At 41.6% G+C, this 23392-nt stretch overlaps 1 protein-coding gene across 1 annotated transcript in view; it reads right to left on the reverse strand.

The window, feature by feature from the left end:
* The window catches only part of WDFY4 (WDFY family member 4), a 128156-nt gene that overhangs the window by 98446 nt on the left and 6318 nt on the right, over positions 1-23392 (reverse strand). The window contains exons 2-12 of the mRNA XM_033066622.1: positions 18040-18301; positions 12205-12319; positions 11515-11618; positions 9988-10134; positions 9438-9627; positions 8149-8338; positions 7319-7479; positions 5915-6367; positions 5443-5547; positions 4378-4568; positions 1277-1887 (exon numbers count right to left, since the gene is read on the reverse strand). Of these exons, the coding sequence (XP_032922513.1) occupies positions 1277-1887; positions 4378-4568; positions 5443-5547; positions 5915-6367; positions 7319-7479; positions 8149-8338; positions 9438-9627; positions 9988-10134; positions 11515-11618; positions 12205-12319; positions 18040-18300 (2528 nt within the window). The 5' untranslated portion in view covers position 18301. The remainder of the gene's footprint in view (positions 1-1276; positions 1888-4377; positions 4569-5442; positions 5548-5914; positions 6368-7318; positions 7480-8148; positions 8339-9437; positions 9628-9987; positions 10135-11514; positions 11619-12204; positions 12320-18039; positions 18302-23392) is intronic.

The raw sequence follows: 23392 nt of genomic DNA on the forward strand, positions 1-23392 counted from the left end.
AGTTACTGTACAGCACCATATCTCAGCAGGCAAAACAACACAAGGACATAGCAAGCCTTGCTGGTTCAGACCTAGTGACTTCAGAAAGACAATCAGAAGACAGAGCCACACCCCTCCCAGCATTGCCCCAGCCTACTCTTGAGCCCTTAATATCCCTGGGCCTCCCTTTTACACACACTTCAGCAACAGACAGTGTTGACAGACTTCTCACAACTACCACCATCTGTATACTCTTTGCACATGGACCCATATTCTCCCAAATCAGGCTAGGAAGATCTGCTTGGAAAAGAGCATATCTGGATATCTAACCAGAAATTTCCATTGTAGCTTAAAGAGTGGTGAAAGGGAGCAAACATCTCCATGACTGCTTTAAAATCTGCTGCACAGGGAACAAAGAAATCCATCCCATGTTTTTTGCTTGCTTCAAACAAGTATAAATATAACCAGAAATGCTTATTCAGCCTGCCTCAGTACTCAGGGAAAAGAGTTCTGCTGACTTCAGTGGCTGCTGCTACAGGTGGCAGACATCATGTCTTGGTCTTTAACTTGGAAGATGACTTTGCAATAATCTACAATAAGGGTTGAAGAAATCTCACACTTATCAACTCAGTTTTTTAAGCATAGCTCCAACCGGAAACATAAGTTTGATAAAAGGACTGAGATTCAAGATAAAGCTAGAGAAAAATGAATGGAGAGAAAAATCTCATGAGTTACAAAATGCAGTTTATTCAGACCTGATTCACAGCTGACAGCTATGCTGATGTCTGGTATAGTCTTCCCTTCCTGTCAGCATGAATAAATGAATGTATTTGTACATGTGCTTGGACACACATGCACGAGGGAGTATTTAAAATACCTTCGTGTAGCTTTTATTTTTAATGTATCAAGTGACTGGAAGCAGCTTTCCACATAATTGAAAAAGTCAAAATTTTGATCAGGGCAGGTTCAAGCAGTGGCTAAGCACAAGCTTTAAGTCCCAGAAACCTTCTAACACTCCATTCCTGCTCCCACTTTGGAGGTGTCAAAATCTTCAACATAAACTCTGCAACTCTTGGGGGTGTGTGTCCCACTGCTGCACTAAATCCTTATACCACAATTTTTTCCATCATTTATCTTTCCAAAAGCATTGATTTCTGCTGCCTGGAGGCCTGGGAGTTGGGATTCAACTGACTTGTTTACCTTTGGCAGGTTATATCACACCTTACCTCAGTTACTGCCATATAAAATGCACATACCAGCCTTAGTACTCTATTTGCTGTAGTAAATAAAAGCTTACTTCTCTTCAGGGTTTCCCCATAGCACATAGGCAGAGGCAGGTAATTTGTTGCCTGGTCTTTTGAAAGCAACAGGATGCTCTTCTTGAGCTTGGGATGCCTCCTGATCATCTCTTGATTCTTCTCCCATCTCTGGCTTCCTCTCCTTAAAGTAGCTTTCCTGATGGAGGGTTCCTTTGACCATATGATCAAGAAAACTCAGAATCCAAATGCAGTTTTTCAGCCACACTGGGAAAGGTTCTGATGAACAGAATGCTGCATCCAAGAATTCTGCAAATGTCCTTTTCTTCTCAAGGCTCACAGGAATTTGCCTTTTCCCTTGTGTCCAGAAACATCCAAGTGACCCAAGATCCTCTGCCATCTTTTCAAAGAGGCCATTTCTCTGGAAGAAGTTGCTGTTGACAGGGTCTAGGTGCAGAGCTGCAGCTATCCCCTGAAGAGTGTAGAAAACCAGCTCCAGTATGCAATTCTGTCCAACTGCTGCCCACTGTCCAGATGGAGGGTCCTGCAATGCACCTTCCATGTCTGAGAGGAGGGACAGGAGCCCATTGAATCCACTGCAGGTCCTGAAAGCTGAATGGCTCTTGGGACTCTCCAGTATCCTCAAGAGTGACTACAAATGTTGGGAAGAAAGGAAACAAAAGCACTTAAATGAAAGGACAAAAAAATTTAGAATATTTTAAAATTCCAAGTTTGCACAACAATTCTTTCACTTAAATTTCCCTCTTTATGAGGGTAGGGGAAGGTGGTCAAAATAAATGTCATCACTGTACAGCTTCTCCCTTCCCCCATACCAAATGAATCATACAGCCAGCCCTTGACTGCACCCTTAGGAGCTACTAAAGCAGTCAGCCTAACAGGTACAGAACAGCGCCCACAGGAGGAAGCAAAGAAATCAAATTTCCTGCTTTATGCATCCTAGCCAGTTTGGCCAGAGGTAGTGTCCTATCTTTGGCTGTTCTTCTATCAGTCTTCTCGGACTCTCTCAAGAAACCTGCCTTTGCCCTAGATAAATGGAATAAAGATTCAATTGTAAATACCCTCCTGGAAACTGGCAGGAAGGCACAGCTCTCTACTGCCAAGTCTTCCTGCAGCCCTGAATGCACGTGAGAATCCACACCAGACTTTTGCTCATATGATTGAGAAAGCCCTACCCAAAAGCAGAGTGACACAGGATGGCACAAAGAATATTGCAAGCAGCAGCCTCTCCTCACTAAGAAAGACAAGAATACCTTTTCTCAGTTGAGGTATTTTTAAAGTTTGCACAACACTTCAAAGGAAAAAAGCCATAAAAAGTAAGACCTCAAGACAATGAAGTCATTAGATTTTATATAACTTCAATAGGTTTAAAGCAGGTTATAAGTGAATGCCACTTGACAATATTACACATACATAAAACCAATTTAAACTATTTGTCAATTTTGAATGCTATGGGCTTGCCATTTTAAAACAACTCTGGAAAAGTTATTAAGACCTGTGGAAGTAAAATCGGTGAGAAAAAGGAGCTTGCAAGGAAACAGTCTACTGCACTTGAATATAATTGATCCCAAGTTTTTGGGATGTCACACAAGTCATTTTTTATGGGGACTTTTCAAATTTGATGCTGTACCTTTGCACATTGGAAAGGGTTAATTTTACATATAGACCTCCTCAAGAGATACCCAATGAAAGAGTTTTACTTGACAACCTCCTGAGGAGGAACAGTTTTTAACAGAAATATATCTGCCTCTAACAGGATCTAGGACTGTGAGAAAGGGTTGCCAGAACTGAAGGGGGAGGGGACACTCTATTACTGCCATTCAATTTTGTATGATAATGTATCAAACCAGGCAGAGACTTCTGAACAGGGAGTAAATTTAATAACTTAGAGTTGAAGTTATCAGGATGGCTTTAACACATTCCAGAGTAGGTCAGCAGTAAACACATTTCCTCCAGCTTTAACTCAGTTAGAATTTAATCGCCTATGAGTTAGTATTCCTCTGTCTTGAATCTATAAAACTGATGTCTGCTGGAAACCCCCTAACTCAGTTACTGCTAACAGAATTTATTTCGCACATTCCATTATTTGTTATTCCTCATAATTGTCCATGAGCCACACTGGAATACGGCAGTGCTAATTGCATTTGGGCTCAGGCTTTAACAGCTAAATATACATTAGCAAATCAATCTGAATTTGTGTGTAACACAATCACAGTCCCAATGGATAAAGAAAATAAATTCATTTGCTTACATTATGCTTTAATACAGTTATCATTTGTCAAAATTAGACACTGAAGTTGCATTTATTTTCATATTAGTTTGGACACCATACTCAACTTTTCCACAGGTATTGTTAAAGTTTGCTGTTTCAAATAAAAGCTATAAACTTTGTCCTTTTAAATTTTTTTAAGAACATGGTTCTTTTATTATAGAAGTAATTGTTATATTGTACAGAAAAGGGAATTCCATTCACACTTGACAGAGAAGGTAGAAAGAAATTTTAAAATCAGTGCTTACAACAGTGCTGCTTTTTAACTGGATGCCTATGACCCAACCCAAGATAAAGCACAGTGATCCTTTCCTCTGTTTCATTAGGGATCAGACATTCTGGGCTCAATAGAGGCTATGACTAGTTCTAATTTCTTCCTCCAGACATTCATAAAATTCTTCCTTTCCATTGCCTCATCTCTTTTTACATGATACTTGTGTTTGTGAGAAATGACAAAATTAAGTACAACAAAGGTTCAGCTTTGGAAACCAGAATGAAGTTGTTCATCTCATGCCTACCCTGGCTCTTCCAATCTTACTGTTTCACATCCTCTCTCCACATACCCACTTTCATTCAAATTTATTTCTCCTTTCTCTGTCAAATTGCATGGAGCTGCTTATACAATTGTGCCTTTAGCATTTCTATTTGTCCCTCTTGCATTACTATTTAAGTCTTCAAAATACTTCATAATCTGATACTGACTGAAGGCATTGACCACACATGCATTGCTAAAAATCAAAGTGCCCAAGTTACTATCATCTAGAGCTGGCCTATGGCTCTTTCTTCTGCTCTTACCACCTTGAAAAAAGATAGTTCCCAAGAAAACAATGCCCAAGTGAGAGTCACATTAATTACCTTCAGAAGATCTAGTTTCAGATGCAGTTCCCATTGAGTGGAAGAACAGAGGGCCCCAATAATAATGCTCATGTATTCTTCACAACTGATGACTGATAACTGCTCCAAGATGCTGAGAGTAGCACTCCTGTAGCACTCATCATCCAAAAATATCTTGACATATGGCACCATTCCATAGTCCTTCAGAACAACTAGGGACAAATACATTTTCATTTGTTAGTTAAACTATCCTTTGCTTATAGTTTTTACAGGCAGATTTTCAGTGCTGGTGTGAAGTGCCACATTTCTACAAATACAGCAGGACAGGTAAGAAGAGCAGCTGGTTAAGCTAAAGATGAGACAAACTGATTGACACAACAACAAGGATAAAATGACTGAATGACCATGATTTGCAATCATCAGAAATGACAGTTTCCCTATACAATAATAAATGAAAAGGAAAAGACACCTCAGTTTCAGCTTAAGCATCTCTTATTTAGGAAGGGAACTTTTTGATGGTTTCTGAAAATATAGTTACACTGTGCAAGAGGCTGCAAACATGATGATTCTAGGATTCCAGAGTGAATTGAGTGGATTCCAGTATTCAGTGGCATTTACTCCTGTACTACTATGTCCCACAAGATTTCCTACAAAGAGACTTCTTAGGTATAACACAAATGTACTCATTTTTTACTCAGCGTGCACCTGATCCAATCAAGATTTAACAGATATATATTACATAACAGGTATTATAGAGGAAAATCTGCATGAACAGACAATACACAAGAGTCAAGCACACACACTTTTTTCCCACAAGCTGTTTGTGCATCCTATATAAACACTTCAGGAGCTTGCACATGGATGAAGGAAACAAGCTGACTACTGGGACAAAGCTCATTATGCAGGATAAGAATACCTTTGTCACATTTCTTCCTAGTGTAACACAGTTATCCCTACACTTCTAGCTTTTTTTCCTCCATTTTTGACTAAAGCACAAAAATCAGAAAATTTGCTGGTGCTCCTTAAGACCATGGCCACTTACCACCAAATACCATGAAGGTAATGCACTCATATGTATTTCCTTACCTGTGTTCCTCACAGACCTTGCTGTAAGGGCAGCCACCATCTTCAGCATCACAACATTTAATTCCTTCTCAGGGCCTTCTTTCAGACCAGGTAGATCAGTTCCAGCTGTCAGTATATTTAAAGTTATGTTACAATATACAAGAAATGGAAGGAAGAATTTTTCTTGCTCCAATCTCAAACATGCATTCTAGAGAAACCCAAGTTAAGACCTGTTCTAAAGTGTGGGCTGAAGGGTGCCACCCAGAATAATTCAGCATACACTGGCAAAGAAAGGCCCAGAGCTGCTTAGGCTAGTGAACAGAACATTAAACAGCAAAGATTTCAGAGACAACACAGCGTATGTGTCAAATTTAGGCCAGGTGGCTTGAAGACATCTAGCTACTCAGTATATATAAATTACTGTAGAAAGAGATTATTTATTCCTAATGATTTGCCTACTGGAATGGTCATTGTGAGTGGCATTAAATTGTACCTGATTTCCTCAGGATCTTGGCTTCCTTCCTCAAAAGTGACAGCAGTAGCCCTAGAAGCCCAGAGTCACGGAAAATATCACTAAATAGCAGGTCCTTGTGGGTCATGCTGAGAAGACACTGGAGAGCTGTTAAGGTGCAGAATGGCACTATGTTTTCTTTTATCAAATACTGAACCTTCTTCAGAATCTCATGAGGGACATAGGACAGGTCTAGGACTATGGACTCCACCAGTCTGAAGAATTGGACTTGCACAGGGTGTGGTTTGAAATGAATTATGTCAGTGAATTGGTTGATAGGTTGCAGTGTCCATTCCAGAAGAAAGAAGTTCACTCTGTCCCAAGCCCATATGGTACCAATTGCGGCCAAGATTCTTCCACACAAGTGCTGATCATTACTTCTCTGGAAAATGGATTGCAACACTTGAAAAGGCTGGAGGTTCTTAACTGTCATTCCTGTGGGGAAAACCCAAGTGAGATCATTTTTACATGAGTGTTGTTTAAGTCTGCAAGGACCGTAACTACAATATTAGATCATCTGAAAGTGGAAATAAGAGCAACAGCCATGAGGGATGTGACTGGGTGGCATGTTCTTGAGCTTGGGTCAGACCCTAGAACAGACATGGCCATTTCAGTTGGATGTAGGTGGCATTCAGGCTCCTGCAGCACTAACACATAGATCTGAAGATGCCACATCATAGTCCTTTCCTTCTTATTAAGACACAAACTTGTTGAAACCTTGGAAACAGGGAGTTTTGAACATTCTCTGCTGTCAGGCACTGACCCCCAGAGGAGCACTGGTTTTGACTTGAGGCCTTGGGGAAGGCTTCCAAAACTGAATGATAGAACTAGAATCACTGGGGGGTAGTTTGAATAGAAGTGTGTAATATCACATGGTGAAGGACTTGGAATTTGGGTTTTTTAGAATATAGTAATAGGTACGGGACAAGATGGAGGTTTTAGGGTGGTTTTTTCTTTCTTGTCCCTCTTCTTCTTGGGTGTAGGTGGTTAATTGTTAATTGTTAATTGGAGAGAAAATGCTGCTCTGTGGGTCATGGGTGTTTGGCCATTGGGTCAAAAGTATAAATAATTTGGGTGTTAGTTTTTAATTGGACTGTTTGGCTTTAAAAGACCTTGTAACAAGTGAGATACATCACCATTTCTTCAATTTTGGCTTGTTAGCTAGAAGTGCTGTAGTACTCACTGTACTAGAGATAAGATTTAATAAACAACTGAGTCTGAGCACAAAATTCTGACTCTTGTGCTTTTAATCCTGACTCTGACTGAAGAGAAAAAAGAAGATAAAAAGTAATACAAAATGAACAGAGTTTCATTTTCCATGACCCACCTACCCAGCCACATGTGCATATATATAGATATATATATATATATATGTATCTACTGTACCAGAAGACTGTGTCTGTTCAAAATCAAAGTGTGGCAGTTGTGGGTGTACAATATTGCCAGAAACTTTCAGTTCAGTTTTTCCACAGGTTGTAAGACAAGTCAGCATGTCCAAGATCTCATCCAGAAAGGGGTCTCCTTCATTTTGTTGCAGACCCTCGCATCTAGGAGCAAAACTTGGGAAAGTCATATATTCATGTCTTAATTATACAATTATACAAACAACTTTGGATACATCATCAGGTGTGGAGCACATAGGAGCTACACAGAGCAATCCACACCATGGTGGCATCCTGAATTAGAACAAACCAACTCAGCCTGGTGTGACAACACAAGCTGACAAGGAAAGTAACAGATTCTGCTTTGTACTTTGGATTAGGATAACTAGAGGGGATTTTTCCTAATATGTTTAGGCTCATCTTGGTTCTGAAGAATGTAAACATTTCAGATATAAGTTTGGGTGGGTTTTGTTTGCTTGTTTTTGCACAGCAAGGAGATAGTGTTTCCCTTCCTAGCTGACTGCATTCCTGGATTAAAAGCTCACCTTAACTGAGACAAATGTCTGGCTTACATCCTCTGTAGTACTAATTGATGAAGAACATTTGTCTTATGTTCCAAAAGTCCCTATCCCACCTGCAAAGTAACTTGCCCTATACTGTTCTCCTTCTGTTATGTTTTAAGTAGTAAAAGTTATGTACTGCTTCCCTTCCTCATAAAGCAATGCTTTGCATCCACATAGAGTTACCGATATGATTCATATTTTAAGAGACCACTATGCATTCTGAAAATTAAGCTTCACCATCCTCTAGAAGCCTACTAAAACCCTCTCTTACCGGAGTAAAATTTTTAGCAGGAGTTGGTAGCCATCATTATTTTCAAACTCTGTTAATAAAGCTGATGATACAGGATAAGAATCTTTCACAAAACACAGCACAATGCTAGCAGCTTCACACACATCACAAGCAGGTAGAGTATCAGCCAGTGTGAAGAGATTCTGAACAGCTATTTTAATGCAATCAACAGCTGTGGGGAAAAAAAAAATACAGCAGGTATTTAAGAACTGAATATCAAATAAATTAAAATTTACTAACAAAAATTAAACAAATTTGAAATTATTTCCCAGTAAAACAGGAGTCAGATAACTGCTTTTCTACAAAGAAAATAAAAGAAGATATATGAATATCATACTCATTTCAGAAGCTATGTGAAGAGCATTGTTGGCTTTAAAATACATCTGCATTTCTTTTCTTTACTACCAGAACGGATTTAATCTCAGGAGCATAAGCTTTCAACCCCCCAACTCACCAAAACTGATATATACTGAATCCATCTGTCTGAGTACAAGGTAAGCAGAGATTAACAGATTTAGCTGTCTCATACTAAGTCAATCACACATTCTGTGCAGGGTTCACAGATTAATTCTTTGCGCAATGAAGTTTATTTAATGGGGTACACACATTTTGCTCTGAGGAATGAAGCCTAATTTTCCTGTCTAGTCTCATGGCCAGTCCTTCCAGGGTAGCTTTAAAATGTCCAACCAGTTCTTTCCATCTTACTCAGGAAGGCAAATTTTAATTTTAAAAAATAAAAACATCTATATGCATTTACTCCATGACATGGAATACTGATGGTATTTTGTGTATTATAAAACTACTTTCTCACTTGTAAGAAATTGAGACTTGTGGCCTTTGCACTTCTGAATAAGAAAAAAGACTCTTTGAAGTAATAAAACCTATAAAGAAATGAGGACTTAATCAACCATGAAGTTCCAAAAGATACCATTACTCTGACAGTGCTCCCAGCCTTGGGGTCATGAGTCTCAGGCCCACAGACTGAGTCACACAACTTAAGAAAAAGCATAAAACATCTTCCTCTTGCCTACGTCAGTGTGATGAAGTGGGATTGGCTCTTGCCTGTAATTTGAGACTTTTTTGATGTTGAAAACCCTTCAATTTCCAGATGGCTATCAGTGCTAAATAAAGCTCCTCTCTGCTAAGTCAAGAGCCCATGCTGGATGATGTAAGGGAGATCACAGATGATGTCATCTATCCTGGGGAGATTTTTGGTAATTTGTTCTCAGGGAAGCTGTGAGGAAAGGAGGAGCCAATTTACTAAACCAAACCTTGTAGGTGCACAATGCTGGTTTTGGTCAGAGCCCTTGAAATTGTTCTTAGTACACGGCCTGTAGGTACTTTCCATGAGTGGCTGCACTGGTCCCACAGAGAAGAGGTTGCTATAATTAATGACTGAAGCTTATCAGCTGCCAGAAGTTCCTCTACACCTTGTTCCTCCTTGTACATGTTAAGCATTATCTGAAAAGCAAACAAATGTCAGCTACAAGAAACACCCAGAGATACCCAGGAGATGAAGAAAAATCCATTGAGGAAGGAGATTATAAGTTTGATACTAATGCCAGGAGAAAGGATGCAGTGAAATGAACAAGTAAAACTACTGCTAGGATATACTTAATTGATTTTTCCCACTTAAAGTCATGCTGGTTTTCTTAGTTAAAAAAAAATAAGAGATTGTTGATATGTTTTATATGGCTCCTGATGCTTATTCAATATTTTTCAGTACAACTGTTTTTGGCAGTTTGATTCAAATAAACAGCTAAGAGCTGAAGTGAACATCTGGGTACCCAGGGCAAATGAACCCCCAAATGCACATCTCACCTGAACAAGCATTTCCTGAGTCTGGGCATCATCCTCACTTGTCTCCCTGTCATCACTGGTTTTCTTCAGAGGGACAGTAAAGAAAAGGTACAGGCACTGCAGCAGAGCAGCTGGAAGTCCAGATGCAATAATGTTCCACATAGTCCTCTAAGTAGGAAAAATAAGATCAGTCCCTCCAGAAGCTGACCACAATTTCCTTGTGTTTCTGCACACTGAGAATAGTCATGGCAGATGAAAGACCTGCTTGAGCATTTTACCCTCGTGAGTGCTCTAGGGCACACAAGACTGGCACAGCAGAGCTGTAAAATGCACTGGGCAGAATGAAATACACTGTGTTGCTGTAGCTGTTCCCAGGACTTCTTGCTCCAGCTGAACTGCAGCTTTGGCAGAAGTGCTCTGTCCTGCATATGGAGACCTGCAGTCAGCGAAGCACACAGCCTGCAAACCAACAGCAACTGAACCAACAGCAAGGCAGGCACAGACAGAGTCCCCCTTGCCATTACTGTCCAGGACACTGCAGCTAGAGAGGCCAGGTATGCTGAAAGTGTGAATTCTCCATTCCCTCCTTGACTCAGCACAGTAGCAGTTTATCTATAATGCCTTCCCTTTTTTAACATATTGGATAACTGCACACACTTCTAATTACAGTTTTCATAAATGCAAGTGACAGTTTCTTCACAATGTTTCTCAATATTTAGTTTCTTCCCATCTTCACTATGGCTGTACAGAACTTCCAGTGAAGTCCCAGTGTGTGTGCTTGGCACACAGTAATCATAACAAAAATCAGCACCAAACCAACAGAAGAATGAGGTTTGTGACATGAAGTTTTGCTAGTATGTGTGTTACAAAAAACAGCAACATCTTAAATCTGTGAAAAACACAAGACTTATCAGAAACTTCATGTTGGGACTAGCTATATATATAATTTTATAGAGCTCCTTATGACACAGAACATATCTACTATAATCTGACAGTAAGATTTTATTTTTGTGTGTCTTTGGACAAGAAAGACTAAGACAAACTGTTTAATTGAATGTCATGGATAAACACACCACAGATGCCCATCAGCAGGCTGTACTCCTGATGCCAGTCTACATTTGGGATGGCTGTACAAGTACAGTTTGTGAAACATTTCCAAGAGAGAGGCTATCAGGATTGAATACTCAACCACTGTATTACCAGACAGATTATTACTATTCATCTTTTTGATATGTAAGCTAGACTGATAAAGAATACACAAAAAGATACACAATGGGGGGGAAAAAGCAGAGAAACACTAGAAAAACATATGCCTGATAATCAAAACTAAAAAGGTATCTGAAAGCACAAAATGCTTACTTCTCTCTTTTAGAAAAGCCTGGCCTGCAAGCCTGGTGGTGTGTCCTTTCACTGTAAACCTTGGGCATGCTGAAGCTCAAAATATTAGGGATAATGCAAATATTGAGACTTGGGTGTTCCACTGTTGGGGTGCCTACACAATTTCTCTGAAATAAAAAGGAAAACATGCTTTGTGGTACTTTCTCTTACCAAGTCAGTCTGTGAGAGCAGATACACTGATTTCAGGAGCAAATGGCCATCTCCTGCTTCCCCTTTCTGTTGCAGCAATTGCTCCAAAGCCACACGAGCTTCTTCTGTTTTCACAAAAACATTAAACTTTAATTCCTTAGTGAAAGATGAAAATGCTGTATTTATGCTTTCTTAACAAATCTGACAAGTTTAACAAAATTACAGCAGCAGGAGTCTACTGAAGTAACAGAAAAACATAAAATTATTTTGATTCAGCATCAAGCTCAGTTCATGCAAACTACATGTTTCAAACTGACAGATTTCACCAAGAATACCAGCTCAGTTCATGCAGTCTGGCAGCTGACAGCAAAAAAAATGTACAACAGCCCCCAGGAAAGCCATATGTGATTAGCAATGTTTTTTCTCATTTAAGAAAGCTCCTCAAAATTGTGCATGACCTACACTTTAACTCTTACATGCATCATACATTACACACTTTCAGCTGCAAAAGTTCCAAACTAATGATTAGCATGGCATTCAAGGGCAAATTTTCAGTGCAATCATCTCAAATCAGTGCTAGTTCTCACCCACTAAAATATCTGTCTTGCTACACAGCATTTTCCTGTTCCTCTTTATTTCCAGCACAGAGTACAGCTGAAAGACACATTTCCAGAATAACTGGATCCAATGGATATGGTATGGGATCATTACCTGCAGGTTTGCCATTGAGGTTCCTCTTAATTTCTTTGGTCAGAAGCTTGGAAACCTCACTGGCTAGCAGCAGAATGTTGGGGAATACGATTTTTCCAGCAGACTGTTCCCAGGCCTGAAATCCAGGTGTAATTGTTAAGCTTCTGACACATCATGTCTTTGATAGATTGACAAAAACTAATGAATATAAATAAAGGAGCATAAGGCTAACATTCCTCTATAAAATACCCTCCCTAGTCCGTATAGTCCATTAAGCAGTATTTCCCAGATAGGCAGGAGTATGACACTACAGAAACAGAAGTCAAACTGGAACTACTTTTTGAATCATGTAATGCACCTACTAGAGAGTTTTTAAAGTATTTTCTACACTGAATACAATCCAAACAATGTAAATGTTGGCCATACCCTGGGTCATTAATTATTTATATCAAAAATTATGCTAACCCCTTTCAAAATATGACAAACATCCTGAAGAAACACAAATTTACAGACAATTTTATAAACAAATTATAAATAATTTTATAATTCACTTTCTCTAGGATGGACAAGCAATTAAGTACAAATCTTACTAGATAAACAACAGGAAGATTTGTTGGTTCCCTGAATCTGACAAACAAACCCCTCTTAAATGTTTCTTAGCCCTGCCTTTGGGGGAAAAAAACTAAACATCAATAAAGAAAATATTCCAGCAGACTAATACTATTATACCCAGCCAGCCTCCAAGAATCAGGTTCCAATTCTTTTACATAAAACATCTGATGGTACACACATTAATGTATCAGCAACAGTTCAGCATTCACCTCTAAAGACCAGTCTGAGATAGCTCTGTCCTCAGCAACCTTGAAAAATCTTCTTTAGAAAAGTCTCCTCCTTTTAGAAGCTCTAAAAAAATCAGGCTGTAAGCCCCAATGATTAAAGGAAGAAAAATGACATATGTCTTCCTAAAAAAAAATTGGATCAGACATCCCATAATACTTTCTGCCAAGAAATCAGTGCAAGTCTTCTTAAATGAAGATCCTCCTCAAATATTATTTCCTTCCCTACCATTGCTTTCAATTTCTTTTCTTTCATCACAGATGGACAAAGTGTCAGTCATCTCTCAGTAATCAGGCAAGCACCTACTTTTTACTTCATTTCACTGCAGTCAATAAGCAAAGTGCACCGACTTTCTTTCTGTGCCACGAGACAAATGCAATTGCACAATGTGCCTATTATTAATTTTTATCAGTCAACAATATTAAAAGCAAACTATCTTTTTTTTCTCAGATTTTGACCATAAGTTACTTTCAGAGACAGTTGCAGAAGCGAGGTCCACCAATTCCTCCTCCTCTGATGCAGAAGGCAGGGCAGATCTGTATGGAACAGAAGTAAGCTGGGCAAACACAATGACAAGAAAGCTACAGCCATTTAAAAATACACCATGTTTGTCATTAAGCTGTGCCCTTTTTCAGAAGAAAGCAGTGAGAGATTTCTGCTCATCTTCCTCCAAGAGGAACATCCTCTTAACACTTCAGAAAGGCCTTGTTGTACTCACTATTCTGCTAACAGAATGAGCAGGATAGGTTTTAGAAGCTCAGACCATACACAGCAGAGAGCAGCAATCAAATGTTCACAGCAATGGTACTGGTCCATCTCCCTGCAAAACAGGCCACTTAGGTTCTGATTTGATTTTGTCAGTGCTCTTCCTGAGGGTTGGACACCAATCTTTAGAATACAGTGTCCTTTAGTAACAGACCTAATTAATTTCATATTCGTGTCTGAGCCTGTAGAAGATCTATATCTGGAAGCGTATCAACCTGACTCCATTGTAGGACATCTGCCTTTAGAGGAAGCTCAAATAATATGGTATCAATGTAATCTGATTTTCTTTCTTCCTCTCAAACCTGTTTTACATATTTAAGATTCTGCCACAAGTTCCCTGTGTCTGCTGTTACCATCTGCCCTTCCTCTTCCATGGTTCATGGAGAGATACTAGCTCAAAAGCCAGCCGCGTAATAGAACGTTCTGATACTTTCTGAGGCACCAAGAGGGAAGGTACAGAAGGCACATTAAAATGACTCCCAGCCCAGGCCTGAATCACAAGCAGATGGCTGACATTTCCTCCCACACCTTTTCCTTCTGCACCAAGGAGTATCAGCAAATAATGAGCCCCCACACCCCAGGTGTCCCCTGCTTGGTGACCCCTCTCTCCAGCTCAGTAAGAGCTAAAGCACTCTGAAACAAAAAGGCAGGGATGCACTGGCACCTGCATGATCAAAACAGGAAAGTAAAAACAAGAGAAAAATCTTCCAAGGGGGGAGAGGACTCACACAGAGTCCACTGTTAAACAGGGGGAAATGAGGTCGTTCTGTAAGAACTTCACAACATGTACAACTCAAACTGAGATGCATTTCCCCAAGCCAGCAGAAGGCTGGTATACGAAGGGAGCAAAAGCCATGTGGTGAAGGACATGATGACTAAAAGCTAAAGGGCAAGATCCTCCACAAGGTACTCTTAAATGAATGATGAAAGGCCAAAATGCTCTAGTGACACTTCTGGACCTAAATGCCTACATAGTGCAAAGCTCCACTAGCACATCTAAGAAAAGTGGAGAGGAAGAACCTCACACCTGGGGCACAAAATCAAGTGTTAAGCTAATGACAAATTCACTTTTCCATTATGAATATAATTTGTAGCAAAGTTTCCTTTGAGAATTTAAAATTCCTTTTTTGCAAGAATTACTGAAATTCAGGAAATCAGTTTCTACAACCCTAAGGCTTGTGAAGTTCAGCCCTACAGAAAGGAAAGTCTCAATGGATATGCATATGCACAACATTGCCAGTCCCTCAACAATACTCATCTTGCCTCCTGGAAACAACTTTGACTCTAAAATACGGGTACTAAAATTTATTTACTTATTTATCATGAAATGTGAGAATTTACTGCTTTGCTGTCCAATTTTTAATTCCTAAGACTTCTAGATTTTATAACTTTTATCACCCCTGTTCAGTAACAACTTTCTCAGTTCTTTGAAAATTCTACTCAAAAAATTTATCACCACATTAAAGGCATTCTTGCTTTTCACACTTAGTTAAGGATCAGAAAATCTGAAGATATTGTATATAATCTCATCTCATCACAACTTATTTATTTCATCCTCACTACATGGTATTCAAAAACTAAAGCTCTAATAGAACTCAGAAATGTTGAGATCTTAGAATTTCAATTTAATTGTAAATTTGAAGCAGGAAAACCTCAATAGAAGAATGTCACATGAAGTCTGCAATCCATTGCTTATGAAAACAGGAGGAAGCAGTTTAGAGATACTATCTTCTATAGTAAGGTCTGTTCACTGGGATGAATTAGTACCCTAGAAGCATTAAGGATGTGTGTTTTCCATGGACCTTCAAGAGGAAGTGCACTGGTTTGGGCTGGGGTGGAGTTAATTTTCTTCACAGTGGCTGGTATGGGGCTGTGTTTTGGATTTGTGCTGCACACAGGGCTGATAATACAGAGATGTTGTTGTCACTGCTGAGCAGGGCTCACACAGAGCCAAGGCCTTTCCGTGCTGCCACGCTGCTGAGGAGGCTGGGGGGAGACGCAGCCAGGACAGGTGACCCCAACTGACCAAAGGGATATTCCAGAGCAGAGGGCATCCTGCTCAGTACATGAAGTGGGGGAACAAGGAGGAAAAAGAAGTGGGGGATGTTTGGAAAGATGGTGTTCTCTTTTGCACTTCCAATTCTCTCCAAAATTTCACTGACAGGGGAGTAAGCAAATCACTGTGTGGTAGTTGGTTGCTGGATGAGGTTAAACCATGTCAGGAAAAGAAGACGAAAGATAAAAACAGTGCTAGGAGGAAAAAAAAAAAACAAACACAAACAAACAAAAACCCTAAACAACAAACCCAAAAAAATCTAAGTGGCTCTCATTCCAAACTAAAAGGTTGCAACTTCTTGCAGTGTTGTCTCAGAAAAAAAAAAAAAAAAACAAAACCAGCAGTGAAACTTTCAGCATACCATTTAAAAAGCAGATCCATGGAAAAAGGAGGTGCTCCTCTACAGAAAACTGTCAGATTATCAGCCCAAATCTGATTTTGACATGCACTCTTTGGAGGCTGAGTAAAGAATGCTACCCCTTTGAAGAGCCAGTAATTTGGTGACCTGATAAGGCAGTGGTGAGCTCCCAAGACAGCAAAGACCACCACAGCTCAGGTAGTGCCACTTACAAAGAGATTTGTTTCCAGTGACAGGCTTATAGAGAGAGCTACAGTTCTGTTCAAACATAGCCTTTGGTTTGGGAGGAACACACTTCTGTGCAAACAAATCCAGAAGTTTAGAGGAAGTGGTGAAAAGTGAAAGTTTTGTTCAATAAACATAAAATCTCATTTAGGTTTAATGAGGTCACCTCTGAGGCACCAAGCTATACACTCACTGTCTTTTCAGAGCCTTCCACTCATTCTGTATGCACTGCCTTGGACCAGGGCAAGCTTGTGCTCAAATACCACAATCTCTTCACCATGGGCACTTCCAGATCCTGCCCACAACTCAATTGTTTGCACCATGTTCATTGACACCAGTATCCACAATGATTTCACTGTGCACCATGACTTAAAAGCATCAAAGGTTCATTCTGCATCCACTTAAGTGAAATGTTTATGGCTATCTGGAGGTTATTCCCACTTTACTCTCATGGACACCAAAGATGTCACAGGAATTTTCCTTCACACTCAGTTCAAAATGCAGAGTATGCCCTTGAATGCCTCACAGTGCCTCCATATAAACAGTGACCATGCATGAACTTTTTTTTCCTCACCTACCCACTGACTTCTATTTTAGAAATCTAACCCAGCTAGGTAAGGAACAGACGGATCTGAGTTCCATCACTCAAGAGCACTGAGAACTCACAAGTACAGATACCTGAAATATGCCATCATTAACATATGGTTTCACCAAAGAGATGTTTTTATTCTCCTTCAGAAAGACACAGTGAGAGGGTAAAAATGCAGATTCAACACCCAAGCTAATCCATGAGAAAAACAGTTATGTACTTGTACATAGCCACAGTACATTTTAAAAGAAGCCAGTTTTTTGCTTCATTCAGCATACACTCTGCCATTCTGTCTCCGTATGGTCAACTCAAGAAGTTCCCTGTATATTGCACAGACTCTAGCAAAGAAAACCAACCCATAAGGCTCATTCATTACAGAGCTCTTCTAGTGCCACCTTTCAATATGTTCATCTCAGAAATGGTTGGCTGATGGCAGCTGTAGGGCAGCCTGCTAACTAAAATGTTCTAGTTCTCATCTGTGTCCCTGGTCCATGATATGCCCTTCCTCTTCTCACTCCATAGTTTCCTCATCTTTCACCAACTCCTCTCTCAAGCACTAAAATTAGATACAAGCATTGTAATTAACCCCAGCATTCCATCTTAAGGCTGATTTCCCTGCATTTCCCCTAACTGGCTGCCTGCCACAACCACATTTTCTGAGACTGAAACTGTGCTCAGCCCTCACTAAGAAATAAAATAGATCAGGCAGACATGAAGTGACCTCTTCACAGGGTACTCACTTTGTAAGATGCCTGTCACACTCCTTGATTTCAAGAATACAATTTAGCCACTCAGGAAAATGAAGCAGTGCTCCCCCATGTGCTTCTTTCATGCAAACCTAGCAGGTAAGGTAGATGAAAGGAGGACAAGAAACTGCTTCTCCAGGCTTCCAGTGGAGTAAAAGAATTTATCACCTAAAAGATTCTCCTTCAATTAACTATACTGGCTGTTTAGGTGACCACAGAATGGATAGGGCAAAAGAAACTCAAATTGGCATCTGCACCAAAGGCAATAAAGAGAACAAACCTTTAAGAAGAGAGGAAGAAATTCCAGCAGCCTTCTCTGTTGATCCTCTGGGATGAGAAATGGAGCCATTTGTTCATACTCTACAAACTGTTTGCCCAGAGTCTCCCACAGGAGGGTGTGGCTCTGGGGTAGCTCATCCTTGCTGTGTGCAGGCTGCTCCAGCACTTCTGCTGCGTCTCCATCATCAGGGCTCTGCTCCTGCTGTCCTGCATTGTCAGGGGAATCCTCCTGCTGCCACATCAGTTCAGCTGCTTTGTCCATGCTGAGGTGAGACCAGATAAATGTGCTGTGTTATTTACATCTCTTAACAGTCAACTCTCCCAAGAAATCAGATACTGACAGTTTTAACTGTTGGAGCTAGAGTTTAGAAATATGGAAACACTCTCAGTCACTGACTCTTTTCCAGTTTTAATGGCAAAGCACCCTGCTCCTGGACAAGGACATTTACTGCCCTGCAATTACATGAACAAGCTCTCTTCCATGAGACATATGCATGTGCTACACAACTCATCTGGGCTTTGGCAGAACAAACCAGAAAACCACAGAGCAAATCTGGATTCCAGCCCCAGCTTTGCCACTGAGCCAGATCCTCTCCCTTATACCTCGGTCACCCCAGCTGTAAAACAAGTTATAACTATTCCTATCAGCAGATCTGCGACAGAAAAGCAATAAGAACCAGGTTACACATTCCATTGAGCATGGATGCTAAGTCTAGCTGCACATCACTGATACATTCCCCACCTAGAGTGGGGCTGAAGCCCATGTGGTGCAGTAGCTGTGTGGAAAAGCCAAAGATTCCTTACAGAGCTCTTCAGGCCCAAAGAGGCAGCAACATTCAGCTCTTCTTTGTGGCAGCTCTGTACAATAGGCATTTTCACAACAACACTGCTTGTTTTGCTGATCCTGTAACCTGAAGTCGATATGCTATGATGAGGGAATATGGTGCTTCTGTCACTATCATTATCACTATCAAAATTAAAATGGGTCCATCTTGCACCACACATCGAGGAATCCTTCAGGTACCCTCATCTCAACCCCAAGTACTCTCATCTGCTTTACAGCCAGTCCTCTCATCTACTTTACAGCCATGTTTTCATCCATGGTGTTCTGGGGTCACTCCTTTGGCACAGCCTTCTGTGACTCAGCCTGTTCTACAGTGTCACTTTGCCATTCCACCATTTTAATAAAAATTCAAAAAAAGCAAATAACTAAAAATCTGAGTCAGATATGCACTACCAAAACATACATACATTAAAATAAAATGTAAAAGACAGTATTGTGAGCCTAGTTTAGAATTACGAGCCAACACTAAATTGGGATCCTCTGCAAAAACGGCATTTGGTATTCTCTTCCTTCGTCATCCATCAGTTACACAGCTACCTCACTGCTTTCACTCTGCCCACTCCATGCCAGATGAACTAGTTTCACTTCCACACCCCTGCAGTAGCTCTCTAGAGATGAAGGACAGGGCATTTATCTTGTCACTGTGCACCACACCACCTCCAGCAAGATGATGGTCCCAGCAGATACCTGTGCTTAGGTGCAAATGCTGCTCCTTCACACTACAGCACAGGCTAACTTATTTTACCACAGCCCACACTGTGCCCTTTGCTAGGAGATGGAGGCCTATGTAATTTTGACCAGCCCCCAAAGAACAGTCAGTCTAGAACTTCCTATCTCCATAACATTTTGTGTTTTGCTGCTGTTGTTTCCCTTAATTATCTGTATTAAGACAACAAGCCCTATGAGAAGAAAAAGTGTGGTGACTGCACAGAGTAAACAGGAAGACTCTGTTCCTCATGACTGTGTGGGAGTTACATTTGTCATATGTTATACTTAACTCTGGTGTGGGATTTTGACCCACTTGAGTCATCCTGAAGCTGTAAGTGTGTTGGCTGAGAAAGCCTGGGTGCTGTTCTAGCAATGAGCATAGTTCAGTTATGTTTTCAGTGAGGCTCAACTTGCATCCCAAATAGCAAAGCCATTCTCTTCCTCAAGGAGATCTCTCACCTTGGAAGCTGCTCTGCTAAGCCCAAATCAATGCTAACAAGTAACTCACTCCAGTGCCCATGTTCACCACGCTCTTCTGCATAGAGAGGCCCAAAGTGCTTTATAGAGGCATTGTAAAAGTCGTGAAACTTTGTCATGGAGAGGTGAAATGTTTTCACTGGCCTCAGAAGAAGGTCAGCGACTGATGAGTCAGCTCCCTGAGCTGCACTGCATGGCCCTGCAAATGTGTTTACCAATTTTCTCTCTCTATTTATACTTGACTGAAAAGGCCCTTCTTGTTGGTGGCAAGTTAAAGCAAGCAGGGATAGCCTCTCAGTGTTCACTCTATGAATCCATGGAATGAAAGAGTTCATCCCAGCTCCACAGAAACTCTTACAACAGATACTCACAAACAACTTCATTATTGAAGAATTGTAACAGGCTATGTAAGACATTTAAAGTGTATGGAAACACTTTAATCTCCAAAATTAGATTAAAGCAAAAGGAAGATTATGATATTCCTCACTATCTATTCCAACTATCTAGACTACAAAAGCCATATCAGACTAAATATCTGTCCTCCAGTCTGTTGACTCTACTTGCACTATATGCTTTAGATATTACTTCTCCTAGAAGTCTTTTCTTGCATCTACAATTTGATTAGGACTTTTAAATCCTTTCAATTTTCTATTCATCTTGGAGGACAATTACTCTTCTAGACCAACCACAAAATCACATAGTTCAGGATTCAAATATCTTTGGTATTAAAGATAACTTAGATATTTTGAAAAGGTCTTGTATGTTGTCCCTTGTGCAGTCCACCAATTGTTCTGATCCTCAGTGTAAGTTACAGTAAATTCACGAATACAAGCCGCACTGACTATAAGCCGCATCTCTGGGTGTTGGCAAATATTTTGGTTTTTGTCCATAGATAAGCCGCACACGAATATAAGCCGCTCTGTCGTTCGCAGCGAGGACCCGCGTGCAATTATTAACAGAACGGCGGGAGGGCGGGGTTTACTGGCTGAGCTAAGGCTGTGCAGGCTCGGCCCGCTAGGGGCCGCTGACGGGGCCAGGTGGTCCAGCACGGTGCTGCAGCTCGGGGCCGGCCGCCGCTGCCCCTGGGCTCGGTCACCCCGGGTCGGCGCTGCCCTGCGGTGGCAGGCAGGGACGGAGCTTCCCCTGCTCCTACGGCAGCGGCGGCGGGCGGGGACGGAGCTTTCCCGCGCCCGTGGCGCCGGCGGCGGGCAGGGACGGAGTTTCCCCGCTCCTGCCGCGGCGGCGGCGGGCGGGGACAAAGCACCCCGTCGGCTCCCCGAGCCGCGGCAATGGCTGCGCGGGGCTCCCGTCGGCTCCCCGGGCCACAGCAATGGCTTGTGTGGGGCTCCCGTCGGCTCCCCGGGCCACAGCAATGGCGGCGCGCGCTTCCCCCCCCCGTCCCTGGGCCGCAGCAATGGCGGCGCCGGCTTCCCCCCCCCTCCCCGGGCCGCAGCAATGGCGGCGCCGGCTTCCCCCCCCCCTCCCCGGGCCGCAGCAATGGCGGCGCCGGCTTCCCCCCCCTCCCCGGGCCGCGGTAGGGGCGGCCCGGGTCCCCCCTCTCCTCCCCGGGCCGCGGTAGGGGCGGCCCGGGTCCCCCCTCTCCTCCCCGGGCCGCGGTAGGGGCGGCCCGGGTCCCCCCCCCCCCCTCCCCCGGCCGCGGTAGGGCCGGCCCGGGTCCCCCCTCTCCTCCCCGAGCTGCAGCAATGGCGGCGCCGGGCCCCCCCCCCCCCCCGTCTCTCCCCTGGGCTGTGGCAGAGGAGGAAAGAGAGCTCTCCCGCCTCTCTCCCCGCCCCCCGTTCTGCCTACACGGAGCCAGGCTCCACCCGCGGTGCAACAAAGTAGCGATTTGTAACAATCGCAAAATGCCGACTTTGCAGCTGCTCGGCTCAGCACTCTGGCAGGCACTTCTGAGGTTGTATTAGCCGCTCCTGATTATTAGCCGCATTTCCGGTTTAGGAGCAAAATCTTAGTCAAATTGGTGCGGCTTGTATTCGTGAAATTACTGTAATAGCTTATTTCAGTTTTGATAATTTTTTGTTTGATTCTTGATTAAGTTTGATAAGATACTTTGTAGTAAGTATCACAATGATACAAAAAGTAAATGCTAAATAACAAATATTTTAAAAGATATAAAAGTGAATATTAATCAAATAAATCTGATATCATTCAGAATGCAGCATCAGGCTACAGAGAGAAAATGGAACTTAATCATGTATTTTCCCTTTTTTTTCTAAATAAAGCTTGTGTGAAATCACACAGAGATGTGGCTACATCTTCCCAGACTGAAAAGCCAGAAAGGAAGAAAGGCCTGACCAAAACTGTCAGAAGGACCAGCAGAACACTGTTACTAACAGCTTACCAGTTGAACGAACTTGATTTTTAAATGACATTTTAATTATATTTATCTGTGGTCACCCCCCTCAGCAGTTCATAGAAGGATCCCATTCAGATAAAAAAATCTCAATTTGCACCAAGACCAAAAGGGAATCAAGTTTCATACCAAAATTCAGGCCAAAATTGATCCACTTTTTACAATAAGTTTCTTTAAAAAATGTTAGTTGAGTATACATGGAAATCTTTAATCTCTAAAAGTACATGAACACAAAGACTACAATTGGCCTCCTTATTTTCTCCAGCTGTTCAGATAACAAGAGATATACTGGACAAAATATCAGACTCCTAGTTCTAGGGCTACCTGCTTTAAATATTCTTTATCCTAATATACTTTTCTTGACCATTAAGTCCCAGGATTCTGTGGATTACCAGATGCACATAGCTCAGATGATCCCAAAAAATCCAGTGTGATATTCCTTTATACTCCCTTCCTTTCACTGGCAGCCAAGATGACTGTTTAATGAACACAGTTATGACAGCTAATAATTGCAAATGCTAAAACCAGGAATTACACTGCTTCCTAAGGAAAGCTGTCTTTGCACTGCAGTTTAGGATGAACTTTGAACGAAACCTTCACTAATTGAAAGCAAATCACAACATACCAGTTGCAACCCATATTGCACATTCCTTCAACATTTAACAGTCTGTTCTGCCTGCATGCACAGAAAATCTCTTGACATACCTGGGCTCCTAGATTGGGCAGCTCCTGCTGCAGTCAATAACCATATCCAGAGCAATGAGTGCTGCTGCTTCTGTCCTACTAGGCCTGCTGGTGTAGGCAGCAAATCCCACTCTGCTCTTTAAACTTTCCACTGTGAATCACCTGATTAGCTGCTGCACTTACTTCCTGAGGAAAGCAGAAGTGAAAAGCAAATGAACCACAACTCAGGAGCCATCGAGCTCCCAAAGCAATTTAGAACAGCTCAGCTAA

Source organism: Catharus ustulatus, chromosome 8, assembly GCF_009819885.2.
Source record: "Catharus ustulatus isolate bCatUst1 chromosome 8, bCatUst1.pri.v2, whole genome shotgun sequence".
Classification (NCBI taxonomy): Eukaryota; Metazoa; Chordata; class Aves; order Passeriformes; family Turdidae; genus Catharus; species Catharus ustulatus.